Source organism: Notothenia rossii, assembly GCF_949606895.1.
Source record: "Notothenia rossii genome assembly, chromosome: 8".
Lineage (NCBI taxonomy): Eukaryota > Metazoa > Chordata > Actinopteri > Perciformes > Nototheniidae > Notothenia > Notothenia rossii.
Genome location: NC_136906.1, coordinates 33,853,812 through 33,866,965, shown reverse-complemented (window position 1 = coordinate 33,866,965; position 13,154 = coordinate 33,853,812). Strand labels below are relative to the sequence as shown.

The window sequence follows — 13,154 nt, the reverse complement described above, 5'->3', positions numbered from 1 at the left end:
TGTTAATGCTAGCACAGATTAGATTCTGATGCTTTACCTGGGAAGGTATTTAAAAGAGTTTGATTACAACATCAATATCTGAAGAGAGAAATGCTTAGTTTAAGTCATGGTGTTTATTTCAAATATATTGAAGACATGAATATATATATATGGACAAGTGTTTATATTGAAGACAGAAAAGGGCATTAACAATTGTGTGTGTGTTGTGTCAAATGGTTATGGACATTAACAATTGTGTGTGTGCCAAATGAATAATAAATTCTGGCAAGACCCGCCAAACGAGCAGCTAAGGATTTTGTTGTTCATCATTTCTCCTGTTTTGCAGGAATACTATCTGTCATCGCGCCCTGCATTGCGGGGCCTGTTACACCCAGAATGAGGTTTTGTCTGAATGTGTTGTATATATGTTGCAGTGTTTCCCACACAATGTTAATACTTGGGCGGGCCGCCCAGGTATATTAAGGCCCGCCCAAGTATATTTCGGACCTTTTTTAATTTTTTTTATCCGTCCGCGAGCGACGCCATCTGCGAGTGATTAACTAATGGACAATGAGCCCTCGCTCTACGTCTCCTGTGCCTGTTCGCTCTGCGGTTGATTAACTAGGGGACAATAATCCCCCCCTGTTCGCTCTGCGATCGATTAACTAGTGTATGATCCCTCGCTCGACACCTCGTGTTCGTGCTGCCATCGCGTGGAGGGAAACGAGAAACGGAGAAGACGACGTTAATTTAGAAGACGCGGACACTAAGGTAAAGTAACTATTTTCTCCTTATTGTGTTGTTGTTTTCTGACTTTGGTAGGAGATTCGAATTATTTGAAGTTAGTGGCAACTAAGAGTGTATTTAACGTAACCAGGCCAACTTTGCTGCGTGCAAGTTACGTGTGCTAAATTAAATATAAAAAAGATTATAATTCGTTTTCTCTTCGGGCTATGCCAGTTAGAAGGACACAGATGAACTGTAGCTAAGGTTAGACTGTTAATTTCCCCTGCATTACTCCTCAGATATGAGTATTCAAAAATATTTTAAGAGAATACGGCGTGAGGATGAGGAGGAGAGACGAGGAGAGGAGGAGAGACCACAGGTAACTTAGCCAATGTTAGCATTTTGCTTGCAATGGCAATAATAAATGCATAAGTCTCAATAATGATATATGTCGGTTCATTTGACCTGAAATTATACAATTGCAGTCAACAGTGAGTTGCAATGCAGAGACCAAACTAGATTCAAGCTTGTTTTCAATTCTAGTCGGTGGTCACTGAAGATGCTGGCACAACTAGTCAGAGTACTGAGGGAGAGGCAGCAGGTCCCAGTGTGGTAGAAGCAGCAGCAGGTCCCAGTGTGGTACAAGCAGGTGCAGGTGAACAAGCAGCACAGTTCCAAGCATCACAGACACAGACACAGACATAGTATAATAGCAAGGAGAACTACCATTTAAATGCAGTAATACCAATGCATTATTTTCAGATTCCAAGCATCGCCACTCAGGATGGAACCCTGATTGGCTCAAAATGCCACAGTTCAAGAATTGGCTCTACCTCACCCAGCATGGTATGAATGGCATTTGCAAGTTCATATTTGTAATAAAACTTATTTTTTGTAAGAATTAACACGTTTTTCTTTTTAAAAAGGAATGTTTTGCCAAATCTGCAGGCAACACAAGCCTCCAATAAAGAAAGGCCCCTTAAAACGGGCTTTCATAGAAGTTGAGATTCTTGTTTTCCGCAAGGATTATATCGAGCGCCACATCTCCTCAGAGCCTCATCAATATAGTGTAAAGCATCAGGTCTCACTTGCATCAGGTATGTCATTTTTTTATGTAAAGCTAATTTCTGCAACCTATCAACCATGTCTGGCTCATATAATGAATTATGTCTTTGCCCTTGGTCTAGGCTACTCAGTGATGCAGGCTTTTGAGCCCACAGTTATTATGGAGCATGAGGCCGTCATTGGTGGATTCAAATGTCTTTACTGGCTAGTAAAGAACGAGATTGCTCACCACACCAACTACCCTAAGCTCTTAAGTTTAGCTCAGCTTTTGGGTTGTGATTACTTTGAAAAGCTGAAGGTAAACCTAGTACAAAATGATGCTTGTGAAACTAAGAACTTTAACCAGCTAAATGTTAAATGATCTCTTTTTCTCAGGTGGATCGAAGAAACAATTATCAATCACACAGAATAGTGGATGAAATGCTGGAGATCCTTGCAGAGATAGTAGAGTCGCCTATTTTGGAAGATATACGGTCATCTCAAGCAATCAGCCTAGAGGTTGATGAAACCACAGATGTATCTGTAAACCGCCAGCTGGATTTACATGTTAGGTGGGGTATTTTTTAAAGGAATGATGTGCATTTAAATAAAGGCCTAGTTAAACTTAATATTTATTAATATGTGTGAAAACCTATACATTTTTATTTTAGACACCTGGATAAAGAGGGTTATGTTTTCAACCACTTCCTTGACCTGGTAACTCTGGAAGATGGGAAAGCTGACAGCGTTGTTGCTGCCATCAAGATTGTACTACAGAAGAAGGATCTCCCGGTAGACAGGCTCTACGGACTCGGGACAGACGGTGCAGCAGTGATGACGGGTATGGAGTTTATTGTTAAATCTAATGGATTGTGTGAAATGTGTATTGTCAGCTGTTATTAAAGGAAACAAAATGACGCCCTCAACACTGCATTTAATTCTTAAACTTAGGCCGTCTGAATGGAGTGGCAAAGCAGCTCACAGACAGTTTTCCAAAGCTGGTTTCTGTAGCGTGTGCTGCTCACAGACTAGCACTGGCATGCAAAGATGCCTCAAATGCTGTCAGGTATATGGCAAACTTCAGGAACCACCTGCAGGAACTGCACCTATTCTTCCGAAATAGTGCAAATAGGTCAGCCACACTGAGTGCTGCCGCTACCACTCTTGGTCTGAACGACTTGAAAGTCAAGGTGTGTTTTCACCTATTTTCATAATACTATTGTGGTGTCATATTATTTACATATATTTTACTTACCAGTGTTTCTACTTGTTGTTAGGAGGTGAAAGATACAAGGTGGCTATCGCAGCACCTAGCCGTTCAAAACCTCCAGAGGAACCTTCCAGCTGTGCTGGCTGCTCTGGCGGAAGAAGCGAGCACAAGGAAGTGCCCAGTGGCCAAAGGTCTATACACCTTCTGTGCCACATACCGCTTTGTGGCTGCCCTCTACTTTCAGGCAGATGTGCTGCCCCACATTGCAATGCTGTCCAAGGTGTTTCAGAGAGCTGATGTGAACTTTCTCCACATAAAGGAGCAGGTAGATTACAAAAAAATGCATTTGATGCTCCCAGTTATTTGCATTATCCATCCTATTATATTGTTGTCTTTTTCCACATTTAGGTGCCAGTCACACTTGTTACTCTGAGGAGAATTCTGGAGGCAGGCGAGACCCCACTCCCCGGAACGTTCCTTGCTCGCCTACACCAAGACTTGGACAACCCAGGTGGACTTGGGGCGTTTAGCATTGCCGGAGAGGAGGAGAGGATCAGGAGGGGACACGGAATTCTGGAGCGCCCCCGGGAAGATATGTGGGCCAGATTTGTCAGAGATGTAAATACATCCCTTCTTACTTTTACATTCCAATATTTATTTTCCTTGAACTGAAAAATGTATAATATCATTCCAGGTCCTCAAACCTTACATCTGCAGACTGGAGAGCAACATTGAGAGCAGGTTCCAGCATATTGAAGTGCTGGGGGCCTTCAGTGCAGTGGCGTCAATTCAGCCAAAGCTAAGGTATGGCAAGGTTACTAGTCAAAAGTGACTGTCAGCATATTTGTCCGAAGTCCAGCAGCTTCAGTTGAACCCTCTGCATGAGCGTCAATAGTGGCATCTAACACAGCTAGTATAGCCTCGTAGCGCAGTTTTATCTTCTGTAGAGCCCTATACCAATACAGCCACCGAGTGGGACAGGTGCGCTCCAAGTGCAGTATTTTGTTGTGTCCCAACTTCTTTTGAGCCTCAATGAAAAGCATGTGTCTGGTATTGCTATTTGCAATACAAGTATATAGTGTTTGAACAACACCAAAAAACTCTGCCATCTCTGGTATTTCAGTTATCGAGCTCACAAGCACAAGATTTAGTCTATGTGCATGACAGTGTATATACGCTGCATGCGGCACTTTTTCACGTATTAAAGCCTGCACTCCACGCACATTACCCCGCATAACACTTGCACCATCGTAGCATTGTGCAACACACAGCTGAATATCTAAACTCGATAATTCCTTTATTATTTTCTGGGCCAGGGATTCAGCTGTCAGGTCCTTCATGTGATAGGTTCCAATGGCTCTTTCCTTTATAATCCCGTCATGTACATAACGGATCAAAATGGCCAGCTGCTCCTTCTTAGACAGGTCTTTCGTTTCATCCACTAACACTGAAAAGTACCGTGCTTCTCCTACTTCATTTATGATTATACTTCTGATATTTTCCCCAATAACTCTCACCATATCATTCTGGGCTTCTGGGGAAGAATAGTGCGCATACCTGCGTTCCTGTTTGCTTTTCACGTTCCTGTCATCTGTTGCAATAACGTCCAAAAGTTCAAGGAAATTTCCTTTATTTTCATCCTCATCTCTCTCGTTGTGGCCACGGAGAGGGAGGGCCTGTCTTCCCAGAAATGACGTGATTTTGAACAAGGATTTGACGTGAGCCCGGTTCTCCTGCACCTCATCTGTCCTGTTTGCGTCAATCCGACTTGCGATGGATTCCTTATGTCCGCTGATCACAGCCTTAAAGTTAGACCACGCTAATGCAGCACAATTGTGTCTACTGCTCCCTTGATGATCCCGGAGATTTTTTTTCATGTTCTTCCAACATGTGTATCCAGTGTCTATGAACACACGCAGTCCATGCCTGTCACCTGTTAAAGTTGAGGCTCCTCCAAAATGACGGCATGCAAAGCAATAAACTGCATCTTCTTGCGCAGAATATTCAACCCAGTCATATTCCTGATACACACTGACATTAAAGCGTCTTCCATTTCTAGTTGGGAAGTGGGTCAAACGAGGACGCCTGAGTCCGTCTGTTTTACATCCACTAATATCCTTCTTCTCTGCTCCAGTTGACCCAGAGGCTGCTACTGCTGCTGCACCCGGGCCTTGACCTTCCTTATCGCTGTCCACGTCTGATCCAGCTCTTTCAATCTGAGAAATTGGTGGGGACTCAGACTCGGATTCAATAGAGAGGCGAAGTCCCGCCCATCTACTTCCGACCCATGGGACCCCGGAAGCGGAAAATTATACATTGACGTCAATGGAGAGAGAAAAGTCATCTTTCGATCCCGTTTGAATTGTGCCACGAATGACACATATGATGTTTGTCAAATTAAAAGAACATTTTGCAAGTCAAAAAAATAAAAATGTGTCGTAAAACTGTGAAGTTACAATTTTTTTTGTGTGAAACCGCTCAGTGAACTACAGGTCTCTGGTCTCGCACAATACGCGTCACCATCACAAAGATGGCTGTCACGTTAGTAAAATTCACCTGTTTCTTTCAGAATGAGGCGAAAAAGTATAAAACGAGGTGAAAATCACTACAAGTCTGGGCATGTTGAGAGCTGTACATACACGAAAGGGAGCGGTTCTGTAAGAGCCAGCATGCGGGACCGGCTTTACAAGGTTTCAGTGAGTAATATGAGTGCAATGTTTAAGGTTAATGTCAGCTAGCTAACAAGGTACACTAACGTGTTTTGTTTTAGCAACTAGTTTTCTCCTTAAGAACTTTGTGGTGTCTGTGTATGCTGTGGATAACATTAGTGTTCACAAGAACAAGATACACTCCCGTGTTTTGTTTTAGTTGCTCTTCAGATTGAAGCGGCCAGTTCTATATCGACTATATGTGTGATCTCCTTTTTACATCTCGTTGTGTCATTTGAGTTTATTTGCTGTGTGTAGATTCAAGGATTTTGGTTATCTTGTCCAGGGATGCAAACTTGTCACCTTTCGGCGAAATTCTCCGTTTTGAATCCAAAATAGGTCGTTTTTGTGATTCCTGTAGATCTGCAATAAAAATATTTTTTGGGTATGGGAGGGGGTCTGGGACCCGGATTAATGTGCGGCCGCGAGCTTTTTTTATATATATTATAATGAAGCGCGAGCTGTGTGCTCGAGTCTTCCTGCCTGTCGGCTCTGCTCATGATGTATAATAAGCCTCTGCTGCTCGGCGATGATGGTCTAGCTTCAGCAGCTACATTACCTACGGTGCGTTCGTTAATATTAACTGTGCGTCCGGAGTCCCTGTGGCAGAGACTGGACCGCTGGTGAACAGCTGTTAGAACGGGCCGTTCAGGTGTTCACAATAGAGCTCCCTGTCGGAGCGGCAGAGCGTGATGTGCACTGAAAAGTTTTTTTTTCCCGTCGCAATATTATCGTTGAGCTAGCTAACTAGCATACATTGTCACTATCTGCTAACGTTAGCTTTAGCCTTCGTTTTCTAATCGTTTTTTTCATAGGCTATAAACAGAGGTGGTATAAGTATATATCTTGTAATTGATTAAAATTAGAAGTACTCAGTTCTTGTACTTGAGTAAAAGTAGAAGTACCAGAGTGTAGGAATACTCTGTTACAGTAAAAGTCCTGCATTCCAAATGTTCCTCAAGTAAAAGTAGAAAAGTATTATTATCAAAATATAGTGAAAGTAGCGACAGTAAAAGTAGTCATTTTGCAGATTGGTCCATTTCAGAATAATATGATACGTTTTATAATGATTGATCATGAAAGTGTTCTCAAAGCTGGTAAAGGTGCAGCTAGTCTGAATGACTTTGTATACTGCAGGGTAGCTTTTGGATTTACTCCAGGTGGAACTAAAGTCTGATTTAACACTTGATTATATTTCACATCATTCATCCACATCTGTAAAGTAACTAAAGGTATTACATACATGTAGTGGAGTAAAAGTACACCATTTACCTCTGAACTGTAGTGGAGTAGAAGTACAGAGTAGCAAAACATTGAAATACTTAAGTAAAGTACAAGTATCTCAAAATTGTGCCCAAGTATAGTACTTGAGTTTATGAACTTAGTTACTTTACACCATTGGCTATAAAGATAGAAAGACTAAGCCTTGCACAGAGGCCTGAAAATACATTTTCAAAATGCTCAACAGTGCTGCCAAAATTATTAACTGACTGCTACACAATTAAAATAAATGCTTTTTATATATTTCTATTAGATGTGACTCTATGGCGTTTCTGTTAATATTAACACTGCTGCTTTAGTTGTTCTGACTGCTAAAATCCTCTGTTATTCCTCATTTTAAAGCCAATATTCTGTGGGGTCAGGGGGCTCGGATCCTTGTCACCTTTTTCATACCTGATGAGTTTGCATCCCTGTTGTCAATTTGTTTGGTTATCTAGGCACAGCTGTGTGTGACTCCCTCTGGTACACTGGTATGTGTTTTCCTAATGTAGAGAGCATTGATTAATTAATAAACTACACACTGACTCTAGATCCTGACCAAATCCTTATTTTTTGATCAAATGTTTTTCAAAAAAATGTATTGTATATTATATAACAGCTGCAAATCACAGACCGGAGTCTCTGCTACTGTGGACCACGAAGGAGGGGATCATCATCCCCATCCCCAAAGACCCTGCATGGCATGGAAATCTCCTCCTCCTGGAACAATTCTACACCCAGCATATGCTCCCTGTGTTGGCCAGTAGAGAGGAGGACATTTAAATAAACATACTCTTAACACCCTCGGACTCTGCGTTGTGTTTCGTATGTGTGATGGGGTGTTATGCAGAGGGGAGGAAAACAGGACACAGCAGATTGGGATTGTGATGGAGATGCTGAGCAGTTATTTAATTGTTGCGTGTAATTATTATTATACTGTGTGCTTCTTAGTTATTCCATCTTTTGCTGTAACATGGATCTGTATGTAACTCTATATTTAATTGTTATCTACCACACTTCCTTCTACATCATACACCATCATTATACATGATGGTGTATATAGGATATGTATTTATTTGTATACATATCTAAATTGTATAATTTTATTTTTCGTATTTGGGATTTCTCTTTTGTCCACTCAAATACACTTGGCCCTTTCTCTTTTCCATGTGGAAAATGGCAGCTGCATATTCTGCTTTTCTCATCTGCTCCCTGTCTGCTCATCTACGATGAGAAAATTATATAATTAATTACTAATAATCATTTAAACCTGTTATTACCAATATTTCACAAATTCTTCATGTAGACTTAAGAGCACAGCTGTATGTTGAGTATGTCAGCTTTGCTTGGTTCATCTTACTGGGGGGGGGGGCTGCTACATGGTTCATCTTACTGGGGGGGGGGGGGGGGGGGGGCTGCTACATGGATGTCGGTGCAGTCCACAATAATTTTGCAGCTGAAGGCAGAATGAATTTATTATTGACTCAGAATGAAGCACAACTTCATGTCATACAATACATTGACTTTATTTGTAATTGTGTAAAAAAAATATGAGCATTGATTAGCAAGCAGGACCTGGCAGGAACAGAGAATGGTGATGGATGGAGCTGGGAAGAGAGAAGAATAAAGAAAACAGATCAACTTTATTATCGGATATTAAAAATTCAATTTCAAAACAAGTTGCCGCTCCTACAGTTTTCTAGTGTGTAAAGATGATTTCACATGACCAATGCAAAATATCACACTCAATACATGTGTGTCTCTGAGGGGTGCATTGTGCCTTTGATGTATATAAATAATATACCATAACCAAATACTATTACGTACAGTGGAAATCAGGTTACCAGAGCAGGTCAGACCAGTGTGCATGTTCCTCAGGGTCTCAGCAGTTACAGGTGAGGTAAAGAAAATAAAAGAGAAAAAGGTCAGTAACAACACTTTAAAGTAACAACACTGAATAATTATCTCTTTTAATAATTTTCTCTCAGTAATCACTCAACTACTGTCTATCCAACAAACAGATTGACTCACTCTCACTATCATCACAATGAAACACGTCCAGAAGAATGTCATGCAAAGCTGCCTGCCTTCCTTCCTTCGACTCTCCCTGAACTGCCTGATCTTTTAATGGTCAATGTTAACCATTTGTGCAGATAGCATTAAGTAGAAAAGATCGCTGATACTAATGTGGCGTTAGCCTACCTCCCGCCCCCTTAGCACCTGGTGGAGGGGGCGATAGGCTACTCTTCAAATGTTTCACAAAATACTTACCATCATGACTACTCTTACTGTTTAACATTTTGGTTTACTTCATGTTAAGGCTAATACAAATGACAAGGCTAAGTAATGTAATATAATGCTAACTAACATGCTCGCTACTAGCTAGGTAGCTAACTTGACTATGTTCCATGCAAAACATGTATATTACCTGATATGTTTGGTCCAACGACTCCTGGTCCTTTCATCAGACGGGAAGCGATAGAACGAGCAAGTGGTATGATCTCTTTTGTGATTACAACCTCGTACAAAGCACACACGCATCTTGTAAAAGTGAATTTATTGGAGCAATCTCTTATATTTATTGGAGGGAATAAATCAGTCTTCTTCTTCCTCTTTGCTTTGCGAGTCACAACCAGTCTTGGAGCATTATCGCCTATGACATCACTTACGCGACCCAGAATGCATTTGGGATTTGTAGTCTTTCTAGTTGCGTATTATTCATAGTCTTATATTTCAGCATTTTTACGACAAACTGTGACTTTTTTTGCATGGAAATGATTGTTTAAGATTGACAAACATCATATGTGTCATTCGTGGCACAATTCAAACGGGATCAAAAGATAACTTTTCTCTCTCCATTGACTTCAATGTATAATTTTCCGCTTCCGGGGTCCCATGGAGGCTCCCGGAAGGGGAGGGACTTCGCCTCTCTATGACATCACTTACGCGACCCAGAATGCATTTGGGATTTGTAGTCTTTCTAGTTGCGTATTATTCATAGTCTTATATTTCAGCATTTTTACGACAAACTGTGACTTTTTTTGCATGGAAATGATTGTTTAAGATTGACAAACATCATATGTGTCATTCGTGGCACAATTCAAACGGGATCAAAAGATAACTTTTCTCTCTCCATTGACTTCAATGTATAATTTTCCGCTTCCGGGGTCCCATGGAGGCTCCCGGAAGGGGAGGGACTTCGCCTCTCTATTCGAGAAGTCGGTGTGGACGAGTTCTCAGCCTCCATGCATGTAGTCTCCGTCTCCCTGTTAGCATCTGCATCCCCGGCGCAGGTGCTGGAGTGGCTAACAGCCTCGTTAACAGCTTGAATCCCACCTTCACTACCTGGTCCTTCTCCCTCTGCTGCTGGGGCAACATTGGAGCCATCACCTTCACCTGCCTTTTTTTTGATAAAAAAAGATTCTAAAGTTCTTTGCTTTCTTTTCAATTTAGTTAATTAGCTTAGCCGAAAAATAAAAAAAACCGCGATAACATGACCCGCTCTGACCTCCGGCGGCTTCTCGTCAGGAGATACCACATTTCAAGATAGGGAGGGGGGATACGTTACGATAAGTATTGGGAAAGATAATATCTAGACTAGAGAAATCGATTGTGTTGTTCTGATTTTCATTTGTATTTAATTTATATGTATTAAATAATAGAATAATCAATACAAATTGACACAGAGTAATTCCATAAATTTATTTTTTTAAAACGAACATTTACATTTTCCCCTGGAGCCAAGGTGTGGCAGCTGCCATACCTTGCCATACCCAATTGACGCCTCTGCTTCAGTGTCCTGGGTCCAAAGGCAGTTACCTCAAATGATGTAACCAACATTTCAATGTTGCAGACCCTTGCCAACAAATTCATCCCAGGGCAGGATGCCACAGTTATCCAAGAGTGGACCTCCTACAAGCAGCATGTTCTTGAAGGAACATTTAAGGTTGGTAAATACTTAAATTAATATGAACTTGGCGGTTAGAATTGCTTGTTTTGACATCTGTAAATGTTTCAATTATACTTTATACTCATTTGCCCTGCCTTGGCTAATCTCTGAAGGACAAGACACAAGCTGAGATCATGCAGCTCCTGGCCAGTGAGAAGGACGAATGGGCAGAAATATACCCAAACCTCAGCCTTCTCTCTTCAGTGGGGTTGGTCATCCCTGTCTCCAGTGTAAACTGCGAGAGGGATTTTTCTACGATGAACAGGGTAAGTGTCATTCCCTGTTGCATGTCATTCTGTATAGTTCATTTAAAACAAACTGTCTGTTTTACAGGTGAAAACTGACATGAGAAACCGACTGAAAGGGGAGCACCTGGCTGCATGTATGCGGATAGCAGTCAGTGGACCAGCACCAGAGGCGTTCCCATACACACAGGCGTTGGAGCTGTTCTTCAACAAACCCAGACGGATTAAGTGCTCTGACAAACAGTGCCATCTTTGTACAAAATGAATATTGCCATACAGTAATGTAAAGTTAATGAATAAAAATGTTGTTAAAACTTGTTGTTTGTCACATGTGTTGCACATCACAAAGCCGGCCCCGCGGTCCGTCCGCACCGCGCTCCGCTCGCAGCCCCCCCCCTGGCACCTTCCCCCCCAAGTATATTTCAGATCTGTGGGAAACACTGTGTTGTGGTGTTGACAAGCAGCTAAACCATTTGTTTTTTTTTACAGCAGTTTTTATTCATGAACCCATTAATCGAGGCTCAGAACACTCGGCAGAATTTGAGTAGATTCAGGGATGGAACTCTAAAAATAAATCATATCAATAAACACTATGTGCAATATAAATATTTTACCATCATTACAAAACGCTTGCTGCTATATAACAATGTTATTATTATTAATAATGTGCTATGATAAACGTGCAATTATGTATATCTGCCACTATGGTCTTTTTTTTAACTACTAATTGCTGGTAATATTTACATTCATTTTATGACCGTCTTTGTTTCATGCCTCCTGTAGATATGTAATTGCTCTTTTTACTGCACTTTTAGTGTACAGTTTTACCATTATGCTGCTGTGTTTATTGTATTGTTGTAACTCTGGCACAACAATTTCATTCGGGATAAAAAAAGTCTTATCTTATCTTAAAGCCAATCACAGACATTTCTATAAATCATTGTTAATATCTTGTAGACCTTCATTGTTCCAACAGTCTGACTCCAGTCTAAAGGCAATATTTTCCATATGCAAATGTACATATAAATGAAGTAAACAACAGTGACTTATTATAATTATTTATTTATAATGTTTTGGATTGGTGCTGAACCTCAGGTTAAATCATTTTTAATAAAGCAATTCAATAATTAAAACCACAGTGTTTAAAATCTTTGGTGAATGAAGTTCGACTGTACTTAGGTATTTAGTTTGAGTTTTTTTATATATAATTATTATTTGTTATATGTATTTTTTTTTGCTACTTGATAAATTTCTTTATAAAAACAGATTATTATGTATTACAATTTGCTTTATATATTCTTAACCCTTAGATGCACGAGTGACTGGACCCTACACTCTTCCATGTGGGTAAAAAAGGACCCGTATTTGAATAATAGGTGTTTTTATGCAATTTTTGTCATTTTGGTTGAGAAAAATCACTTTTATAATATTTAGTATTATAAAACGGACAAGTCAAATCAAGCAATCTGATTGGTTCTTAGCCGTGATATACTGAGCGTATACCACGGGTAGAATTGTAAGTTACTTTTCACAACAAGTCAGTATCCCTCCGCCTCTGAGAAAAACGGTATACTGTTGGGCTGAAAACTGGAACAAGAAAGCAGCGGAGAAGTAACGGGGCAGAAGCCCTCCTTTTTTACGCAGCGGTCTGGACATAGACATCAAACGGCAAAACATATTCAGTGTGCAGTTCCTTTGGCATTAGGGCAGGGATATCTAGATACTTTTGAAGGTTTAACATAATGAATTGTGCTACTTTTAAAGCAAGCAACGATGTTTTCAAATCTGTAATCAAAGAGGTCCGCAAAAACGCTATCGACCAATCAGATTGCTTGATTTGACTTGTCAGTTTTATAAATATATTTAAATTTCTTCCGTTACGAAACAAACTTACAAAGCATAAAATGGAAACATTTAAGATTAACTTCGACCTCCGGGGGGGTCTTACTATAGTATGGATGAGTGGATTGAGCAGTGCCTATCTCCAGAAAAAAAAGCACCTAAACTACGACATGCAGAGCTACGTGAAGAGC

The 13,154-nt window shown here is 40.6% G+C and overlaps 1 protein-coding gene and 2 long non-coding RNA genes across 3 annotated transcripts in view; 2 read left to right on the top strand and 1 right to left on the bottom strand.

Annotated features, from left to right (window-relative positions):
- LOC307017354 overlaps window positions 1-13,154 on the bottom strand; it is a 527,538-nt gene that overhangs the window by 305,402 nt on the left and 208,982 nt on the right. The gene's annotated exons all lie outside the window — the stretch shown is intronic.
- On the top strand, window positions 652-3,791 carry LOC307014293 (zinc finger protein 862-like; the record flags this gene model as incomplete). The annotated part of the gene is made up of 11 exons (XM_079642166.1): window positions 652-750; window positions 1,249-1,360; window positions 1,468-1,551; window positions 1,632-1,802; window positions 1,893-2,068; window positions 2,146-2,321; window positions 2,421-2,590; window positions 2,701-2,939; window positions 3,027-3,284; window positions 3,368-3,577; window positions 3,654-3,791. 11 exons carry the CDS (start codon window positions 652-654, stop codon window positions 3,789-3,791), a joined length of 1,833 nt encoding a protein of 610 aa, XP_079498292.1.
- Window positions 10,721-11,429, top strand: LOC307017167. Its single transcript, XR_013802048.1, has 3 exons — window positions 10,721-10,873; window positions 10,990-11,142; window positions 11,210-11,429. It is a non-coding gene; the product is annotated as an uncharacterized lncRNA (long non-coding RNA).